We start from the raw sequence: 21867 nt of genomic DNA on the forward strand, positions 1-21867 counted from the left end.
GTCCTGGCTGTGCAAAACGAGGAGCCTGTCTTCTTGGGCTCTTAAAACATGTGTTCCCTAAGCCTCCACTACCCCCCTCTAGCAAAAGCTTCTCCTCATCTTGATGCGAAAAACGAAAAAGTTCTATGTCTTGCGAAGTACGAAGCACAGTTCCAAAAGGAACTGTAATAACAAGATCCTCTCCTCTTGCTCCGTGCTTTTGCCTTCCACTACCTGAGGTTCCATTACCTGCTGAATATGTTTTTTTGATACGTAGTTTTCTAAGGGTACGCTCATGGGCCGAGCATCGGATAATAACATCCCCTCCTCTTCCCCCATTGCCACCATCTGGACCGCCTCTAGGAATGTATTTCTCCCTCCTAAAACTCACAGATCCAGCCCCACCATGGCCTGAGCTCAATGTAACTACTACACTGTCAACAAACTGTGATTTCAATATAATACATACTAAGATAAAGGGAGTACAGAAATAATCTTTTTCCCTCTTTTGCTTCCAAACTCTACGGTTCCTTCACTCATAGCAAAGAGAGTGTTATCTCTTCCTCTTCCTACATTTATACCTGGATGAAACGTGGTTCCTCGCTGTCGCACAATGATGCCGCCACCATTTATGTGTTCGCCTCCAAAAACCTTTACTCCAAGCCGTTTAGAGACAGAGTCACGACCATTTTTTGTGCTACCACCACCTTTTTTATGCGCCATACACTCCTCCTAGTCTGTGTTACTTACTATTAATTGTATCGTACTTGGCATATCTTGTGCAATAAGCTCTAATCCTAGTAAAAATAATTTCATTGAGCCACTTAACCCCATATATTGAACAAGGGTAATGGGGGCATACTTACTGAACATAGCGTCCACATCAATAGTAAATATAAATTCGCCTTCTTTTCTTGCTGACATATCAAGCATAGTTCCTACATGCCTATCAAGTATAACAGCAAGGCTTTTACATAAAATACTTACCCCAGCACATGCTACCTGCCCAACTTCATCCCTTGCTGTACTCGCATGACCATGTAGCGATGCGTGCGATATGAAAAAAAAATCCTGGCTAGCTATTTTTTCAGTGCTTTCTTTTTCTAAATATGCATGCGATAGCAATACGCGAGCATGATTTCCTGTGATAATATGCAGACTAGCTTGTATCACTATAACTCCCCAGCAAACCGTGGTAGCACCACAGCTAGCTACTTTATAATACCGACTAGAACACTGACTCGTAAGCATGCAAGACCATGCTCCATAAGCAGAGCCATGCACGTAAATGAAGTGCGTCTACTAAGCTTGTATAGACGCAATTTTTAGGAGAGAAAAAGGAGTTCTGTAGCCCCATGCCTTCTTATACTGCTTTCGTCTCTTATACACTCTTGCGTAGTGTTTTTTTCCCCTATCTTGCGCAAATATTTCACATTGAATTTTTAAATCCTCAATGTACGGTGAACCAATTTTAGTGCCATCCTTATCTTTATATATAATTACAGATTCCAGCCCTACCTTATCGCCAACGTTACCTTTTATAGGAGGGGCTTTAACAATGCTATTTGGTTCTACTTTTATTTGTGACCCCGAAATTTCAACAATTGCAAACATATTATTTTATCCTTACTTCCTATTATACACAGAGTCATTCATAACGTCAATATCTTAACACTGTTAATATACAGCATTTCTTTATCAATTCTCGTATCCAGGAAGTATAAAGCCACTCAATTCCTGACCACTGCTCTGTAAGAAAAAAACACTGAGAACCAAGGAGATATACTGCTTAGGAAGTAGATTCGAAAAGCGACTAGTATACTCAATAACGTACTCACCGGAAATTGGTGATAGTATTTCATCTAGTATGGAACTACGTGCTCCCTGCATAAGAAATGGATACTGGAATTGCGCCCCGTCACTTGCATGTAGCATGGAAGCAAAAAAAGAATCATGACTGCTGCTTACCCCTTGCTGCTCTTGCCCTGTGGGCCTCGTGTCTATCCAAATGATTTTAATATTATTTTGCGTATACAAGCGTTGCACCCTTTTCCAAGCCTTTGTATCCTGCGCCCCCTGTACACCCCCTATAAATAATACTATTCTCTCTCCGTCCTTTTGTAATAATATGTTTGCAGCCATGCGCAAAGAATTATATATATGTTCCATGGAGCTGTCTTCGTCTGCATAATTCAAAAGAGCATCTAAAACCTGACGAGTACTTGTAGTACTAGGAATAGTAAGACCCTGCTGAACCGTACTAGGGTGCAGAAGTGCAAACTCAAACCCTACGTCAGCGGGCGCTTGTGTTGCAATAGCATCCAGTGTTATTCTAGCCGCATCATACATACGTTGGGTATGAACCCTATCCTTGGGGACCCCCACCATGCTAGGCACTACAACAAGATGCTTGTTTCTACTAAGCTCTGAACTCTCTTGAATAATGAAATCTCTAATTTCTGTGTCTGATTCAATAAGAGAAATTGACCCTTCATCTAGGCCACGTATTTTTTTATTTCTCATATTACCCACGTTAAATGTAAGTCTTACCGTAGGAAATACACTAAGGTCAACATTCGTTATATGCACCGAAAGCCCAGAATACAGGCGTGAAAAATGAGAGTAAATATCCAAACTATTTCTCTCTTTATCTACTATCCACAAGGAATCATTTACATCCACATCTGCACTGATGACACCTGAAAATTCAGACTGACTTAAGCTGTCTGTAAGCCTTCCTGTTACGCTATTGAAAGCATGAATAGACTTGGGAGAACTGATCAATATGGTGGACTCAGAAAGAGAGCGCATGCTCTCAATGCCCTCACTGCTTTCTAATCTCGCCTGGCTAAGATAATTGCCATTTACATCAAACTCTACTAACCTTGGTTGAGCATCTTTATAATCAGCTACCCATACTCGCTTATTATGAAATACAATACCAGAGGGCTGCGCCAAACCATCAAAACCAGAGCTTAGACCCCCAAAGCGTAGCAAAAACACTCCTTCTTTCGTAAATTTCATAATATCTCGTGTGCCGTGCATACTCACATAGACGTTGTCATCATCATCAACCGCGAGATACTGAGGACCAAATATATTGAGCTCCCTAGGTGTCTCTGCTGGGCTTTCTGCGATAAATGCTCCTCGATAACTGCCAGTAGAACTAAAACGTGAAATCGTGTTCATTTCAAATTCAGTCACAAGAATATCACCGCCATGAAGTTGTATGATATCCACAGGTCGCCCAAAAGTGCGCAGTCTCTTTGTAAGAAATCTCTCTACATTACCAGCGGGTGTTAAAATGACTGCAAGATTAGACTGAAGCAGCGTAAGGCCGAGCAGACCGTTATGTAGAGCCCGGAGAGATATTGGTGTAAGTAAATTCTGCTGTAATAGATCTACACTCACCACTTTTCCCATTTCTGACAAACTAAAGAGGGCAGCATTGTTCTCCTGTGAGGAGAGTTGTTCTAGCTTATTTCTTAAAAAGGTAGGAAAGAACTCATCTCTAATAAGCTCGTTCCATAGCAACCGTGCTAATTCTAAATTTCCATATGCATAACTTGCTTTTGCGTACCAAAATTTATATACATTTATCTCATATCTTGCCTCACTACTGCCTCTGTCCGTTTGAGAAAAAAGAGCAATTGCGTTTTGAAGAGATACAATAGACTGCGCAATATTTCCAGCATGAAAAAGATTGACTCCAAGAAAGAATTCCTGCCGGGACTCTGAGAGATTAAGAATATCACTGAGAGCTAATGGAAATGCATTCTCCAATTCTAGGCGCTCGCCTTCTAGGTTTGTTTGGGTAAACCCAGAGTGATTGAGAATAAAAAAGAGAAAGCATAGTATTGTTATGTGTTTTTTCATATACTGCAAATCCCCACCTTATTTTGCTGCATAATATGCACTAGTATTCTTTTTTCTGCATCGCCATCTGTAGATGTGTTAAAATGAGCGGATTTTTTGAGATCTTATACGCCCTTCCCAGCACCTTTTTTGCGGTATTAAATTTTCTCTGCTTTATAAGCACGACCCCAAAAGTATCGAGGTAAGCGGGGTTGTTGGGCGAGGAGTGTAGCACCTTCCGTGCATATTCCATAGCAATATCTAATTTTACATTATTCTCCGCTAAAATATAACTCATGGAATTAAGTGCCGTTGGGTTATTTGGATTCATCTGTAGAGCCTTCTGAAGATACTGCACTGCCTGCGGTACCCTGCCTTGCAGATAAATTGTATGTCCAATAGCAGAATACACTCTTGTTGACTCGTACCCATTGTTTAACAGATCTAAAACTCAAGCTCTGCTAGTGAATGTTTTTCGGTTATTGAATGGATGTAGCCTCGTATCATTTTGCATTGGTAAATATAGATGAATCCTAATTTAGAAGATAATACAAAATCAAAGAATTCCAGTGCCTTGTCATACATTTTCAGGTTAGTGTAGCAAAGTGCCTTATAATACTGTATTTTACTGCTTTGAGCACTATACTGCCTAATATTCGTATCATTAAGACTCTCTAGGGCCTGAGAATACAATTTGCGCTGCATAAGCATTGACACATATCCTAAATTCATCTTACCTCACTAGGTTAATTGCTTATATTATTGGCGATGCTACGTGGAAGCGCATCGACAACTGTATATGTGCTTTTTCCCTTCAAGCAATAGTCCCAGTCGCTTCCCCCCAGCACGTGTTCATCGTTTAGCTCTGTTGCAGTACGTGCATAATATTCGTTCTTCTCTTCTCCGTCGTAACAGACATGAGATTCAATGTACGCTCTTTTAGAGAGGGTTGCTTCTTCTAGATCCAATGATACCGGTAAGGGAATATTAACATTGATATAGAATCCACGATGCTTTTTTGCTACTTCTATTAAAAAATGAATATGCTTTACAAGGAATGCATGCCACAGCTCCATATCTAGACTGCGTATGTCTTTGTAGTCATCAACAATAGAAAATGCTATAGCTGGGGTATTGTTCATTGCCGCACAATGCGCTGCCGCTGCTGTGCCAGAATGTACAACATCGTCACCAAGATTAGCCCCTTGATTAGGACCAGATAGAACAAGGTCAAATGCGCCATGTAAATTCTGAGCTATTTTCACGCAATCTACAGGGTAAGCCTGTACTGAATAGTAATTTTCAGAAATTTTTGTAAAGAATATTTTAGGATCAAGAGTAAGTGCGCTAGAAACAGCACTGCAGTTTCTACTCGGCGCAAACACAATGCTACTAGAATGAGTAATAAGTTCTGGTATAAAACTGTGTAGGTCTTGCAATAGCGGGCTTATGTACCCATCATCATTTGTAAGTAAAATTTTCATATGTTCACACGTTACACGCATGTACTGCTTGCAAGTGTCTACCTCCCCTTTGTAGCTTAAGCATACGAATAGTATACAATATTATTATATCAGATGACGAAAAAGCTATCTATACTACCTTACATACTTCTTAGCTGCTCTGCCTTACTTTTTTCACTTAGCCTTCCCAATCCCTTCTTTATTGAAGGTGTAGTGGGCCTTGGTTTTATCTGTCTTGCACCCTTATATCTTGCATTGTTTCTTGCCCCAACAATACAAAAGGCATACTATACTGTTTTTTTATGGCAAATTATGTATGTCACGTTTACTTTTTACTGGCTGAAAAATTTTCAAGAATATGCTCTTATGTCTTTTGCTGGGGTGCTTTTTGTGTTTCTTCTTCTATATACCACAGTGCTTACTCTTATACATTGCATATACAATACAAAACTCAATGCATATCGCCCTCTTCTTATCGCTATACTATGGGTAGGATATGAATTTATTCGTGCTAGAGGGTATCTAGCCTTTCCTTGGGCACATCTTTCGCACACAGTTGCAACGCTTACTGTACTTACACAGATAGCACGCCTGGGTGGCGAATGGTTATTGAGTTTCCTCGTGGTATATACAAACGCAGTGCTTGCTGAATATATCATTCACTATATACACAAGTACACCCTCCTTCCTTTTTTGCACGACATGAGTGGTAACGCCACTCCTTATAAGCATATCTACACAGCTACTAACAACAATAAAAGCAAGATGATTTCTGCGCTACGTTTCCACAGCCTCTTTCTTATTCTACTATACACGCTCAGTATACTCTATGGCACGTACATGCTTTCTCTTGAAAACACAATGACAGCAGAAAACACAGTAGCACAAATACGCATATTAGGTATTCAGCAAAATTCTGATAGCTGGGATTGGGGGAAAAAAGATGAGGTGCTCGACGACTTAGTGCAGTACACTCAAAAAAGCTTAGACTCACTCGAGCAGAAACCTGATCTTATTGTATGGAGCGAAACAAGCCTCACGTTACTACCAACCAGAAGACTACCCCTCTACTAAACACTACTACGAGCTCATGCCACAAACACTGCCTCTCCTACGCTTTCTTAAGGAAAACGACACCCCCCTCCTTTCTGGCATTCCCATAGCAAATACTGAGAAGAGAGAATACTACAATGCTGCTGTTCTTATAGCTGCAGATTCTTCTGTTCTTGGCTCGTATGCAAAAAACCAGCTTGTTCCATTGGCAGAATACTTTCCGCTAAAGAAAATACCTTTTTTAGCAACCCTGTTAGAAAATTATAATATTTATTCTACATGGACACCGGGCGGGTCCATCCATACCCTTACAGTTCCGCTAAGAGAACACTCTCATACACAGGCTGCTGTAGAACTAGGTTTGATTATATGCTTTGAGGATGCATTCTCATTTATTACGCGTTCTCATGCACTGCAAGGAGCGGAACTTCTTGTTAATCTTTCCAATGTAAGCTGGACAAACTCTCCATCAGCACAGATGCAACAGTTGCTTACCTCCAGATATCGCAGTATTGAAACTGGTATTCCCATGCTTCGTGTTACAAACGCTGGTGTCACCTCTATTGTAAACCCTTGGGGAAGGGTTATAGAACAGATTCCTATGTTTGTTCAAGATAAGATACATTCCAACATTCAGCTATTATCAATACAAAGCCCCTATCTTATTATTGGCGACGCATTTGGTATTGTAGGGTGCATTGCTTTGCTAGGTATAGCACTGTACTGTTATCTTCAAAGTGCTGGCAAAGGTATGCGGGGAGCGGCTAGGATCAAGCAGCAAAATGAGAAAAATACATCTCTCTAGGATTTCCTCTCTTTTATATTAAATTTCTTACGAAATCTATCTATCCTACCCCCAGTATCGATGAGTTTCTGCTGACCAGTATAGAAAGGGTGCGTTGCGCTTGTTATTTCCAACTCTACCAGGGCAAGCTCCTTTCCATCCTTTACTTCTTTTTTACTGCTCTGCACCGTAGATGGAACAATAAATTCATCTTTAGACGACATGTCCCTAAACACTGTAGTGTTGCAGTTTGGGTGTATATCCTTTTTCATACTTCCTCCACAATTTAATTTGTATCTGTATTGTTTGTGTTATTAGCAGCGTTCATAGAAAGAAGAAAATCAGCGTTTGTTTTGGTTTTGGACATCCGATTTACAAGTAGCTCTGTTGCTTCTATATCATCCATGCCATTGATTACTTTTCTTAGCACCCACATTTTCTGAAGCTCTTCAGTGGTGAGGAGCAGATCCTCTCTTCTTGTTCCCGATCTATTGCAATTTATAGCGGGGAATATTCGGCGCTCAGATAATCTCTTATCCAAGTAAATTTCCATATTTCCTGTACCTTTAAATTCTTCAAAGATTACCTCGTCCATTCTACTGCCAGTCTCGATCAATGCTGTAGCTACTATGGTAAGACTGCCCCCACCTTCTATATTGCGGGCGGCTCCAAAAAATCGCTTAGGTTTATGCAATGCATTTGAATCCACCCCACCAGACAAAACCTTACCTGATGCCGGTATTGTTTGATTATACGCCCTTGCTAAACGCGTGATAGAATCGAGAAGTATCACCACATCTCTTTTATGTTCTATGAGTCTTTTTGCTTTTTCTATAACCATTTCAGCAACCTGTACATGACGCGTAGCTTGCTCGTCAAATGTTGATGATATTACTTCTGCTTGTACATTTCTTTGCATATCTGTAACTTCTTCTGGTCTTTCATCAATAAGCAGTACTATAAGATATACCTCAGGATGCTTCGTTGTAATAGCATTTGCTACTTTCTGTAGGAGCACAGTTTTTCCTGTACGTGGTGGCGCCACTATCAAGCCGCGCTGACCCTTGCCTATGGGGCAGAATAAATTAATTATTCGGGTAGATACATCTGGTTTGCTTGGGGTTTCAAGCTCTAATCGAGATTCAGGATACAGTGGAGTAAGACTGTCAAATGGAATTCTTGTTTGGGAGTTTTCTTTAGAATCAAAATTGACCTTCTCTACCTTACTAAGCGCAAAGAAACGCTCACCGTCACGCGGAGGGCGTATAATACCCTCTACCGTGTCACCTGTTTTGAGGTTGAGTCTCTTAATATGTGTAGAACCCACATAGATATCCCCAGGTCCAGGTAGATAGGAGTTATGTGGTGACCGAAGAAAACCATATGAGTCAGACATGATTTCAAGCGTCCCTCTTGCATGAGCCAACGCTCCCCACTGAATAAAAATATTCAATATCCTAAAAATGAGCTCCTGCTTCTTGAGAGATGAAATATCTTCATATTGCAAACCAATTTTAAGGGCTATATTTCTTAGTTCAATGATGGATTGATCAGCTAACTTGTCGTGGTAGATATCTCGCAGGTCCTTATAATCCTCAGGTATTTCTAGCGTATGAGAAGATAACTCCATATCATACTGGTCGCTTTTCTCCTCTCCGTTTAGTGCTTTTTCTGCTTCATTTACCTTTGTGTATGAGCTGCTTTTTTTCTGCACTCTCTTCTTGTTCTTATTTTTGAGTTTGATTTCTATTTTCTTGTTGCGTTGCTCTGTGTATTGCTCGGCTTGTGCTTCATCCTGTGCTGAGTTGACTGAGTTTTTTTTCTGCTCAGCATCTTGCTTCTGTGCTAGAGTTGTCTCTTGCGTAGGAATTTCAACCTCAGCAGGTTCTTGTTCTCCCTGTACCTCGGCATCTTCTTGTTGCTGTATGTGTATTTTGTTTTCTTTTTCTTCTGACATCATTCCTTCTTGTGAGAATATATGTACCATTTGTACCGTAGACTTCCAAGCAATACTTCTGCCCCCATAAATAATGACAATTAAGGCATAAAAGCAACATAAAAGCTCGTCGTATAGTAGCTATCTAAAAGAAAGCAACTATTATCTTTTTGAAGACTACATATAGAGAATGCTACATATAGGAAGTGTTAAACCTGTGAGTAGTATATAGCATTCACATTATTTTGTCAAGTATAGCATCATCAATGATGCGTGTTTCTTTTATATGCTTGCGCATTATGTGCTTTCAATGACATCGCTAGAAGCGCTATTGCTCACACTACCGGGAACAGGCGACTCAGTTACTATGCTATCTTTATCCAGTAATCCCTGATAAAAAATGGCTGTAGCAGTAGTAAAATAAGGATAGACCCACACTAAAGCAGCAACACCAAATGTTACAAACACTAGCAGGAACCACGGGACAAATCGTAGATATAGGCAGAACAACTGCCATAGCGGTCGCCACCACATCATCTTTGCACTTTGTATTATCAGGCGCAACGGTCCCATTTTGGGGTTGTCAAAGGCTAGAAAATCAATCTGTGAGAAGAACAAACCCACTATCAATGCTGGAATAAACAAGAACGATGATATAAGGTGCTGGAGCACATGCGCTATAAAAAGTGCAATAAATATGCGCCAGGAAGCAAACCTAAAAAACCGTAGCACGACACTAAAGCGAGACTTACCCTGCTCTCCTCGCTCTCTTTGCTCAGTAAGAAAATACCCCTTAACTCCCAGGGAAATACATGTAAACAGCACGAGTGATATGAGGGCGAAAACAATGCATGCTACAGCAATAAGAAAGCCCGCAGAAGCAAATGCTTGCAATACATCGTGCTCTAAAAGCCTTTCCATACCTTTCCATCTCTCGGCCGACTCTGGGAGCATTTCAGGAAAACTAGAGAACACACGCGTTATTATATCAAACCATCCGTTTCCCATCATGCCTTCCTTCAAGACATCTCCCGAACCCTCAAATAGCATATCCCCTTCCATACCGAAAAAATCTAAACCTTCTCGTATAAGAAATCGTACTGTATATACACAGAGCAGTATCATTGCACCTATAAGGAGAAAAAATCCTATACAAAGAAACACAGAAGCAGAAAGGGTATGTAGTAAAGAAGCAAGTAATGCGTTGTTATAGTTGTTTTTTATTGTCGTCCTTGCTTTTCTGAGAATTTCTTTATTGCGTATCATGTGACCTCCAAATGAAATATGTTCAGTGCATATCGTACATATATAGTATACACCAAATGTGATTTTTATACTACAGTTTATTTTCTCCTCTTTTTGAACTAGCATAGTAGAGATCTGGTCTCAATTTCTTTGTAAGCTCCTGGCTCTTTTTCTTTCTCCACTCTGCTATTTTTTTATGATTGCCAGAAAGTAGTATCTCGGGCACTGCTATACCACGAAAGCTTGCGGGTCGGGTATAGTGCGGGTACTCAAGTAGGGAAGCTTCGTAACTCTCCTCTTTAAGAGAACCCTTATTGAGCACCCCATCCACCAAACGAAGCACACTATCCAGCATGACCATGCTTGCCACCTCTCCAGAGGCCACTACGTACTCGCCAATAGAATACGTTTCATCTACATACAGATCGATTATTCGCTGATCTATACCCTCATAGTGCCCACAAATAAACAGAAGCTCTTCTCTTTGCGCAAGACGCTTTGCATCTTGCTGTGTAAATAGCGGGGCAGCTGGGGTGGGGCAAATAGTAAGCGCGCTATGTTTCTTAGGCTCATTTCCTAGAATAGAATCGAGAGCGGATGCAAGTGGTTCCGCTTTTAGTACCATACCATACCCACCCCCATAAGGAGCATCATCACAGGTCTTGTGTTTGTCGTATGCAAAGGTTCGGATGTTTACAATATGCACTGTAATTACACCTAAATTGCGCGCATTAGCTATAATTGAAGTATTGAAATAACTTTCAATAAGATTGGGGAACAGTGTTACTATATGTACTTTCATATATACATACTTTATTATACATACGAGAACACATTAGCACAAGGAGTTGTGGCATCATAGCATGGGGCATATATTGCATGCTCTATTCAATTACGTAATATTCAATACTAAGTGATTTGTAAGCTCGACCGAACCCTTGTGTATATCGGGTATAGCAAAGAAATGCTTATTGAATGGTATGAGCCCTACCCCACCTTCTTTCCAACGAATACATAACATTGGATGCGCATCATTAGTAATCGCAGCTACAACCCCAACATCCTGCCCATGGCACTGCACACGGATGTTCACGAGATCAGAAATATAGTATTCATCGATCTTGCATTGAGAAGCTAATTGCCTTGAGACCATCACATCCTGCCCACATATCTTCCTTGCTTCCTCAGGATTCTGTATATTTTGAAATTTACACTTTATTCTCTCTGTTTCCGATCCTATACGTGACCAATATTCAACAGCAAGAGATATATTATCTCTTGCGAGATAGAGAGATGCAATGGAACTGAAATGCTTTATCTGAGCTGAATACGAGAATAGAATAATTTCCCCTCGCAGTCCTTGAGGTTTCACTAGTTTACCTGTAACAATAAGCACTGTCGCGGAAGCTCTCATAACAAAAGATAATACAATGACATTAGTTATTCTAGTAGTTATGCTGGATGGGATGGGGTATTTGATGTAAAGAACAAGTATTAGGGATGGTAGAAACAGGAGCTTACGGGAAGGTGCACGCTCTCATACTCTACAGCTTAATTAATCCAAGATGTGCAAATTTACTCTTTTTCCGGTTTTGGTGGCAATTGCTCCTAATAAAATACGAATGGAATGTGCAATACGACCCTGCTTTCCTATTACTTTCCCTACATCATTCTGAGCAATCTTTAATTCCAAAATAACGGACTTCTCCCCCTCTATTGTTTTTACCTCAACTTCATCTGGTTGATCCACCAAAGCCTTGGCTATGTATTCAACAAACTCCTTCTCCATACTTCCTCCTTACCCACACTAATGAGTTCTTTTATATTTATTTATTATTTTCCTTACCGTATCTGTTTTTTGAGCACCCTTTCCGACCCAGCTTGAAATCTTATCCAAATCTAAACGTATTTGATCCTGTTCGCTACGTTCAAGTGGGTGGTAAAAACCAATCTGATCTAATGTTTTCCCGTTCCTATTTGTCCTGGAATCCATTACAACCACACGATATGATGGCTGCCTCTTCTTACCAAACTTTTTGAGTCTTATTTTAACCACAGGTCCTCCTCTATTGCTATTTTTTTTTGCCAATGACTCAACACTATTATTATAGTACACTATTGAAATGTTTGCAGTGTTTCATTTATATTTTGATGCAAACCTTGTGTTTTTGTAGTCTTTTTAAGGTTTTTCTTCATTTCTATTCTTGTTTTTTCAAACTTTTTAAGTAAGCTGTTTACTTTTGCCACAGTGGTTCCGCTTCCCTTTGCTACCCTGCTTCTACGTGAAAATCCAAGAATTTTTGGGTTAAAGCGTTCTTTTTTGGTCATGGAAAGTATAATTGCTTCCTCTCGTTTTATTTGCGTTTGATCGATGTTCTTAAGTTGTGCGGTGCTTACACCGGGTAACATGGCAGCTATATCTTCTATGGAGCCCATGCTCGTTATCTGCTGCATCTGCTCAAGATAATCTTGCAATGTAAATGTTTTTTTCATAATTTTTTTATGAAGTATTTCTGCCTGCTCCTGCGTAACCTGCTTCTCCACCTTTTCAACAAGGCTGAGCACATCTCCCATACCCAGTATTCTTGATGCTATTCGTTCGGGATGAAATACTTCGAGTGAATGCAGGTTTTCTCCTGAGCTTACGTAGTGAACTGGAAGATCGGCTACTGTCTTTACGCTAAGTAAAGCTCCACCTCGAGCATCAGAGTCGAGCTTTGTAAATACGAGCCCAGTAATATCTAATGTCTCATGGAAATTCTTTGCAAGCTCTACTGCACTTTGCCCTGTCATAGCATCCAACACAAGAATTTTAGCACAGCTACGTACCACACGATCTATGTTTTTCAATTCTTGCAGGAGTTGCGTATCCAGCTCGCTCCTTCCTGCAGTGTCAATAATAAGCAGGTCTTTTCCCATAGTCTTTACATAGAGTACAGCCTTTTCCACTATCACTGTTTTATCAGCATGCATATCCATCCCAAGCGTCTGTGGGCTTATAATGGGCACTGAAATGCTTTCTCCTAATTGCTCCAGCTGCTCCACTGCCGCAGCTCTTGTAGTGTCCAATGCCAGCAAAGCACAGCGCTTGTTTTCCTCCTTGAATCGCAAAGCGAGTTTTGCACTTGTTGTTGTTTTTCCTGACCCTTGCAGTCCACACATGAGAATAATTGCTGGATTTCCTTTGAGGTGTATAGGAACATTATTCCCCCCTAGAAATTGAACGAGTAGATTTTGCAATATTTTTACAAAATACTGGCCTGGCTGCAGGGATTTTAACACTTTTTCTCCAAGTGCCTGCTCCACCGCCTTGTTCATAAAGCGACGTACCACACGTATATGCACATCTGCTTCCAGCAAGGATTGCTTAATTTCTTCAATGCTCTCTTTGATATTATTTTCAGTAATATACTCCTTTCCTCTTATCTTGCGAATAACAGATTGAAAACTATTCTGAAGAGACTCAAGCACACAGACCTCCTTATTATCTACTAAAGTACAAGTAACTCATATACGAGTAGCTACATACTATACATACTAGTAGGATAACATAGTACAATAAAAATATGTTGCAAAAACTCGCATACTTGAATGCCGCATTTCCTGTTGTGCCACAGTTGCAGCATCTGCACACGTGGTATAAAGAAAGGGAATCGCTGGTCCCTGTACGCGAGAATCTTGAAACAGAACTCATCCTCTATTCTAAGGCTATGAGAAAGATCTCCCTGCATGCAATGGCTGATAAGAAAATAAAATCTCAGCTGGCTCCTACAGATATTTCTCTGCTCTATCTTCACGGATACGCCAGTAGTCCTAGAGAAACTCACCCACTGCTATCGCTTGTAAGCAAAACCTTAAAGGCTAATACCATTGCAATTCGGCTTCCAAGGCATGGCGTAGCTTTTGCTCCTATGGAATTCCTTCACTATAAAGACTGGTACCTAGGCGCTCTAGAGGGGTTGGCAGTGGCGAATGTATTAGGGAAGAAAGTAGTGGTTATTGGATCTTCCACTGGAGCCACACTAGCCTTGTTGCTTTCTGCGCGCGATAAAGCTGAGCATGAACAATGCCTCTCACTAGCGCTGTCTCCCAATCTAGGTATTTACTTGGCAAGAGTACATGCATTCCCTTTTCTTAGCTCTCTTTCCCAACGTGGAATATTCTTTATTTCCTATATGAGAAGAAACAGCGGTGCGCACGTTCTTACGAAAATAAAAAGCACTCTCCACGAACAGTACAACACCATGAACTATCCCGTATCCGCATTACATGAAATGCTACACCTTGTATACGATGTGTGGTGGATACGTAAACAAAAAGAGCATGCATTTAAGATTCCATGCAAGATACTAGCTCATGAGCATGATACAGTTGTTGATTTTAGAAAGACTAGAAAATTTTTTGAGAATTTTCCTCCGGGTGCAGAATTCATGACGCTCCCTGATGTGCCATTTGTGCACTCGCATGTACTTGCAGGGGATGCACTTTCGCCTATAAGCACAAAAAACATCGCAGCTACTATCTGCCGATCAATTCAAGAGAACATAGGATCGTAACATGAAAGAACTACGGCAGGTCATTCTATCTAGCATTATAAACGCTGTAATAGCGCTGTCTATTTTCTCCGCTCATGCTGTTATTGCTTGCACCCTTCTCTGCTTTGGAAGAAGATGCTGCGAAAAACTCATCAGTATGATATTCTTGCAACATAGTAAACTATTTGCATTTGTACACCGCATTACATACGGGACAAAGGTTATCATTGACACCCCACCATCTCTCCCCTCCCCTCACCTTATCCTTTGTAACCATAAAGGTACTTCTGATTTCTTTCTTGCACACCTTATTTTTCGAGAAAGAAAGCTACGGTTTATTGCAAAGCAAGAATTACTCAAAGCAATACCTCTTATGGGTATACCGGCATACTCCATTGGCATGCGTCTATTAGGGTATTGTTTTATTGATAGATCTCACTCTCTTTCCTCACTTAAGGCTGTACAGAAATTTATACAAAGACATACTGCACAGAACCACGATATTCTTCTCTACCCCGAAGGCACACGCCACAAAGCAGCGCAGACGAAAGAATTTTTTAGCAGTGCCATTAAACTTATTTTGCGGGCACAGCATATGCCAGTGGTACTAGTCGCGCTTGGCAATGGACATACTATTGTCTCGTTTTTAAGAAGAAAATATGCTACTACGCTAAGAGCTAAGGTGCTTGGGGTCTTCCACGTACAAGACAGCAGGGATATTGAAAATGATGTAAGAAAATTCCGTAGTGCAATCGATGCACAACTTGATAAGTGGGAGCATGAATAAGAATAGCGCCTCTACGACGCGCGGAATAGAAAACACGATTACTTTTCTTTTGCGCCTACTATCCCCGCATGCAAAAAACATGCTTTTTGGACTTCTCTGCCTTATCCTGGTAAACCTATTACTATTGCTTATCCCCTACTACTTCTCCCAAATTATTGATGCCTTAGTCCACGAAACTAACACGCGCTCTTCTTTTTCTTTTTTTAGTCCCAGTATGAAATTTATATACCTGCTACTTGCTATCTCTGTACTCATTTTCTTTCTACGACTAGGATGGAGAACCCTACTTATTGTTCCCTCCTACAAAATTGAAAACACATTGAAAAAACAGCTCTTTCGTCATTTTCTCCAATTTTCACAAAAGGCACAGCAAAACATTAGTACTGGTGAGCAGGTGTCGCTTATAGAACGAGAAACACAGCAACTAACTGATGCAATTAGCTGGGGAACACTAGCACTTGCTGACGGTTTATTTACTGTAATAAGCGTATACTGCATACTTATTATTGGGTACAAGCATATTACATGGGCATCATTGCTGGTGTATCCTTCCTCGCTCGTATATGTATATGTACTCTTTAAGCAGCTGGGGAAGCACTATGAAAAAATACAGGAAAGAATAGGCGGTATTTCTGAGCTAACAAGAGAGATGTTTGAAAACATAGCTACCATTAAATCTCATAACAGTGAGCAATTTTATCAAAACAAATTCCTTGCAAAGGGGCAGGATATAGTTTCATCTCAGATACATATTTCCTTACTTAACTCGTTACTCTGGCCCACGTTTATTCTTGTAAATGGAGTATCTCTTGCTCTTACGCTCTATCTGGGATTTAGGGCCTATGCTTCTGGGGCTGCAAGTATTGGTGATATATTTGCTGCTATTAACTATCTTGCGCAAGTTGAAATGCCCTTTTTGGGGCTAGGTTTTGCATTTGATATCCAGCAGAAGGGTTTCTCCAATATACGAAGAATTAAGCAAGGTCTTAGCATTAATACTTCTGCAGACTCCCACACATATAAGACATTACAGAAAACATTGACTGGAGCACTCGCAGTACAAAAACTTCAGTACAGTTTCCACGAATTGTATACAGATACAACAACAAGTCTTTCTCCCACACTACAGGAGCAAAGCACAGCAGAAAAGAAGAAGGAAGAAGAAAGCGAGGGCGCTACTCATTTTACCCTTGGTCCTATTACGCTTTCTATGCCAGCGGGCACTTGGCTAGGCGTCACTGGGAGTATTGGGTCCGGCAAGAGCACATTAAGCAAACTTCTTGCGAAAATATACGAGCAAAAAGATGCAGACGCTATACTTTGGGATGACATTTCCATAGAAAAACTAGATACAGAATACTTTAGAACACAGGTATTATATCAATCGCAAAATTTTCATCTTTTTTTCTTTATCTGTAGTACAAAACATAGCATTTACTGAAAAAGAATTGGAAACCCAGGAAAGAAAAAAAGCGATATCATACGGAACCCATAGTGTTTTACACAACGATATCTCTACGTTTCCTACACAGTGGGATACTCAAATTGGAGAGGCTGGCATCTTGCTTTCTGGTGGACAAAAACAGAGGGTAACTCTTGCCCGCACATTGCTTGCCAATACCCCTATACTTATTTTAGATGATATTTTCTCTGGCCTCGATAACAGAACCTCTAAACTGGTACTGCAAAGCCTTCGTAAGTTACGAAAAGAAAAAACAACCATTATAGTAAGCCATAATCTTCCTATTATAAGTAATTGCAACAAAATAATAGTGATGGATAACGGAAAAATAATAGAAGAAGGTACGCATAACAGTCTACTAAATAACCCTCATAGCTTTTATTCTCATAGCTGGAAAGAGTACCTCATACATCAAAAAGAATACTATGAATAATACTACAAATAAAGAATACAAACTAAGCAGTCAAGTGCTATCGCTACTAAAACCTCACACCATACTGCTAAGCCTAGTGCTTGTGCTGAGCATTATTTCCTCTGTTACTGGATTATATCAAGCAGTGCTTCTAAAAGAAGGTGTAGACTCCCTACAGCAAACTGATGTTCCTGTGCAGGGCTATATGGTAAACTTTGTATCTCTTTTTATTCTTTTTACAGTTATAAGCTCTGCTACAATGTTTGGGTATTCCTTGCTTAATACTTTGCTTGTAGAAAAAATTCTCCTCACCCTACGCCAGAGGGTGGTCCAGCATGCTTTCTCTCATTCTATGGATTTCTTTAGCAATGAACCCATAGGAAAACTTATAACACTTACTACAAGGGATCTTGATTCCATAGGAAACTTCTTTAGAAATGTTATTTCCCAGATACTGGGGAGTGTGATTTCTTTCTTTGTGGTTCTTGTGATGCTGTATATACTCAGTTGGGAGCTCGCCCTTGTAACACTAAGCATTGTGCCTATCGCTGCTTTTTTTGTAAACTACTATCGCAAAAAGGTCCTTGTGCTTTCAAGGGATGTAAGGGAGAATACTGGAAAAATAAACACGTACCTTTCAGAGCACCTTCAGGGAAAACTAGACATTCAGCTGCATGGCAAACTTGAACAGAGTTTTTCATCATTTAATGCTGTTGCAAACGCTATCTATCGTAGTAAATATAGACTGAATGAAAAACATAAATTACTACGTCCCTTTCTCAATCTTCTCCTTATTGTTATAACAGTATCAGTATTGATAACAGGTACCGTACTCTCTTACAATGGACTTATTACTATTGGCATTATTATTGGATACATACAGCTTATCAATCGTTTTTTCTACCCCCTTATTACCATTGCACAGCATATTACTCAACTACAAGAGTCTGTGGTTGGTTTTGATAAGATATTTTCTTTTCTTCACACAAAATCTAGCATACGCTCACCAAAAGAAACAAGCGATATAGTCTCTGCTATATCTAAAAGCAAGAATTGCACGCTAGCATTTCACGATGTATCCTTTGCGTACAAAAATAAAGACTATGTTCTGCATAATATTTCCTTTGAACTTACACCTAACAGCACTATTGCACTCGTGGGTCATAGTGGATCTGGCAAATCAACCATCGTAAAACTCTGCATGCGTTTTTGGGATCCTAGCAAGGGAAGTATTACCTTAAACGGAAAAGACATACGTACACTGCCGCTCGCGTTACTGAGAAAGCATATTGGCTTTCTTCATCAGGACAATCTTATTTTTCAGGGAAGCATACGAGAAAACATAGAAATTGGGCGTAAGATAGACAGTAAAAAACTAGAAAGGGTGGCACAAGAAAGCAATCTTGATGTAATTATGAGTCGTTCTCAGTGGAATTGGGACAGTAAAATAGAAAAAAACACACTCTCTATTGGAGAGCAAAGAATAATAGCCATATGTAGGGTGCTTGTCGATGCTCCGCAATTTCTTCTACTTGATGAATTTAGCGCCACCTTAGACAACGCAACAGAATCTATTATACAAACACTACTCCATACATTGCAAAAAGAAAGAGGCACCATACTTATAGCCCATAAATTAAATACAATACAGAATGCGGACGAGATTCTCTTCCTTCAATCAGGCAAGATTATTGAAAGAGGCACACACACAGCTCTCCTAGCAAAGAAAAAGCATTACTACCATATGCTACAAAATCTACATGAGACAATAGGTGCAAAAACAGATGTAGCGTTGCATACGTAGGCGCATTTGGGTGTAGCTATTTGGGTTTCCACCCCTCTTTAAGCGAAACAGTGTGAATAAAATGAGGTTGCTTACTTTGCTTGCTTGCTGTTTCGTCATATATGTAATACCCCTTTCTAAGAAATTGAACAGCCTTCCTATGCAGCAGCTCTAGAATAAACGACTCGGCCTTCGCGCCTCTTATGGGCTGGTACGAATTAGGGTTCACAGCATCGAGTAACTCCTCTATCTCTATCTGCTCGGGGTTTTTATGTTCAAACAGTTCTTCGTATGCATCAATAGCCACATCCACTGCATGCTCTACCGAAACCCAATGCAATGTTCCCTTTACTTTTCTTCCATCTGGGCTCTGTCCTTTGTATGAGCACGGATCGTACTCTGCATGTATTTCTACTATATTTCCTTCTACATCCTTAATGATATTAGTACATGTAATGTAGTACGCATGTTTTAATCGAACCTCTCTCCCTACGCTTAAGCGAAAAAAATTCTTTGGTGCATGCTCTAGGAAATCATCACGCTCAATATAAAGATTTCGAGAAAATCTAACGCAGTGGGCGGGAGAGTCTTCTTGCTCGGGATTATTTGAAACAATAAACTCTTCTTCCTTTCCTTCGGGGTAATTTACTATTTTTAGGAGTATTGGATCTAGCACTACCATAACTCGATCTGCACTTGCATTGAGGTCTTGTCTAAGCATTTCCTCCAATCGAGACCTATCTATGCTGCTTACTACTTTTGTAACTCCTATGCTTTTGCAAAAATTACGTATGGATGTAGGTGTATATCCACGTCTTCTCAGTGCAGCAATAGTTGCAATTCGTGGATCGTCCCAGCCATCGATAATGTTTTTTTCAATAAGATATTTCAATTTTCTCTTACTAAGTAGCGTATGGCTTATGTTGAGGGGTGCAAATTCTATTTGCTGTGGTCGTGGCTGTGGAATAGCAAGGTGTTCAAGAAACCAATCGTATAGTGGTCGATGCACTTCAAACTCTAAGGTACAAAGAGAGTGGGTAATACCTTCTATGGCATCGGAGAGACAGTGGGCAAAATCGTACATAGGATAAATACACCATTGACCTGCAGTATTATGATGGCTTTGCTTTTTTATCCTATACATTACTGGGTCTCTCATAATAATATTTGCGTGCTTCATGTCTATTTTTGCCCTAAGAAAACACGCGCCTTCATCAAAGTGACCTTCTTTCATCTGCTGAAATAAATGGGAATTCTCATCAATTGTTCTTTCTCTGTATCTACTGTTCTCTCCCAACTGGGTGGGCGTCCCCTTTCTGTTCTCTTATTTCATCAGGGCTACTATGATCTACATATGCAAGCCCCTTCTTAATAAGAAGAACCGCATAATCGTGGAGGGTTTGAAAATAATGTGATGTAAAATGCAACGTGTCTTCCCAAGCAAAACCTAACCAGCGTATATCTTCTTTGATGGATTGTACGTATTCTTCACTTTCTTTTTCAGGATTCGTATCATCAAACCTTACATTACATACACCTTTGAATTCCTCAGCTATAGAAAAATTAAGCACGATGGATTTTGAGTGACCTATATGGAGGTATCCGTTGGGTTCGGGAGGAAAACGCGTGCGGATATGCGGGGTTTTCTTTTGTCTTATATCTTCTGTAATTATTTTACGAATAAAATCTTCTTGCATACTATCTTTAGTGTACTATGTAGTAGGAGTATTAAAAATACTCCTTTACAGAACTTCTCAATTTATACTCTGTTCGGTAAATGTTGTTTGCAACACTAAGCATAAGCATAGATACCCACAATGATGAACCACCGTATGATAACAAAAGCAGCGGGATACCTGTAACTGGCATAATACCTATGGTCATACCAATATTGATAAGAACATGGCTTAAGAATACAGCAAAGAAACCAGCGCAGCATACTGTGCCAAAGATACTCGAACTATTGTACCCTATCAACAGCAATCTCCACATAATTAATGTAAACAATAAAAGAACTGCAACCGAGCCAAAAAAACCTATCTCCTCTCCCACAATTGAGAAAATAAAATCTGTTTGAGCCATAGGAAGATACTCAAATTTAGACTGACTTCCGTTAAGATACCCTCTCCCCCATACACCGCCTGAGCCAATAGCGTTAATTGATTGAAGAATATGCCATCCACTTTTTTGTGGATCGGAACTAGGATTAATAAATATCAGTAAACGTTGTAGTTGGTAAGGTCTTAGAATCCTAAGAGCAACAAATGCAAGCACGGCAGCAGTAAAGAAAAGAGAACTAGTATATAGCACCGCCTTAAAGTAGGATTTGAGATAGGGAAGGTTATACCCTATTAAACTCAATGCAATAACCCCCANCAATATTATAATGTAGATCATAAATACGTTGTAGGAGAGAGAGATTATTTCTCCACCACTTACACTATCCATCTTATCAGCATAGAAGAGATATAAGATAATTATGGTAAATATCGTGATAACACCTACCCCGATTACAAAGAACACCTTATATCCAGAAACGCCCGAGACATATAAAATAGCAAGAAATATAGGAA

The 21867-nt window shown here is 40.0% G+C and overlaps 7 protein-coding genes across 7 annotated transcripts; 2 read left to right on the top strand and 5 right to left on the bottom strand.

Annotated features, from left to right (window-relative positions):
* Nucleotides 1-228: 228 nt before the first annotated feature.
* LOC132562978 (large ribosomal subunit protein bL27-like) lies at nt 229-702 on the bottom strand (the record flags this gene model as incomplete). The annotated part of the gene is made up of 2 exons (XM_060227743.1): nt 561-702; nt 229-390 (listed from the first exon to the last, which is right to left on the bottom strand). Coding segments are annotated over exons 1-2 (304 nt in total), but the record flags the coding sequence as incomplete, so codon positions are not given.
* Nucleotides 703-7420: 6718 nt separating this feature from the next.
* Nucleotides 7421-9091, bottom strand: LOC132562979 (transcription termination factor Rho-like). Its single transcript, XM_060227745.1, has one exon. The coding sequence runs from the start codon at nt 9089-9091 to the stop codon at nt 7421-7423; it is 1671 nt and encodes a 556-aa protein (XP_060083728.1).
* A 1315-nt stretch (nt 9092-10406) lies between these two features.
* LOC132562980 (tRNA (guanine-N(1)-)-methyltransferase-like) lies at nt 10407-12104 on the bottom strand. Its single transcript, XM_060227746.1, has 3 exons — nt 11895-12104; nt 11312-11507; nt 10407-11050 (listed from the first exon to the last, which is right to left on the bottom strand). Exons 1-3 carry the CDS (start codon nt 12102-12104, stop codon nt 10407-10409), a joined length of 1050 nt encoding a protein of 349 aa, XP_060083729.1.
* Nucleotides 12105-12430: 326 nt separating this feature from the next.
* Nucleotides 12431-13633, bottom strand: LOC132562981 (signal recognition particle protein-like). The gene has a single exon (XM_060227747.1). The coding sequence runs from the start codon at nt 13631-13633 to the stop codon at nt 12431-12433; it is 1203 nt and encodes a 400-aa protein (XP_060083730.1).
* A 1239-nt stretch (nt 13634-14872) lies between these two features.
* On the top strand, nt 14873-15637 carry LOC132562982 (uncharacterized). The gene has a single exon (XM_060227748.1). The coding sequence runs from the start codon at nt 14873-14875 to the stop codon at nt 15635-15637; it is 765 nt and encodes a 254-aa protein (XP_060083731.1).
* A 649-nt stretch (nt 15638-16286) lies between these two features.
* LOC132562983 (uncharacterized ABC transporter ATP-binding protein YknV-like) lies at nt 16287-19315 on the top strand. Its single transcript, XM_060227749.1, has 3 exons — nt 16287-17009; nt 17170-17332; nt 17754-19315. Exons 1-3 carry the CDS (start codon nt 16287-16289, stop codon nt 19313-19315), a joined length of 2448 nt encoding a protein of 815 aa, XP_060083732.1.
* A 16-nt stretch (nt 19316-19331) lies between these two features.
* On the bottom strand, nt 19332-20378 carry LOC132562984 (glutamine--tRNA ligase-like). The gene has a single exon (XM_060227750.1). The coding sequence runs from the start codon at nt 20376-20378 to the stop codon at nt 19332-19334; it is 1047 nt and encodes a 348-aa protein (XP_060083733.1).
* Nucleotides 20379-21867: the final 1489 nt, after the last annotated feature.

The sequence above is a fragment of the Ylistrum balloti genome, unplaced genomic scaffold, assembly GCF_031769215.1.
Source record: "Ylistrum balloti isolate Yb309-2 unplaced genomic scaffold, AGI_CSIRO_Ybal_v1 Utg371554, whole genome shotgun sequence".
Taxonomy (NCBI): Eukaryota; Metazoa; Mollusca; class Bivalvia; order Pectinida; family Pectinidae; genus Ylistrum; species Ylistrum balloti.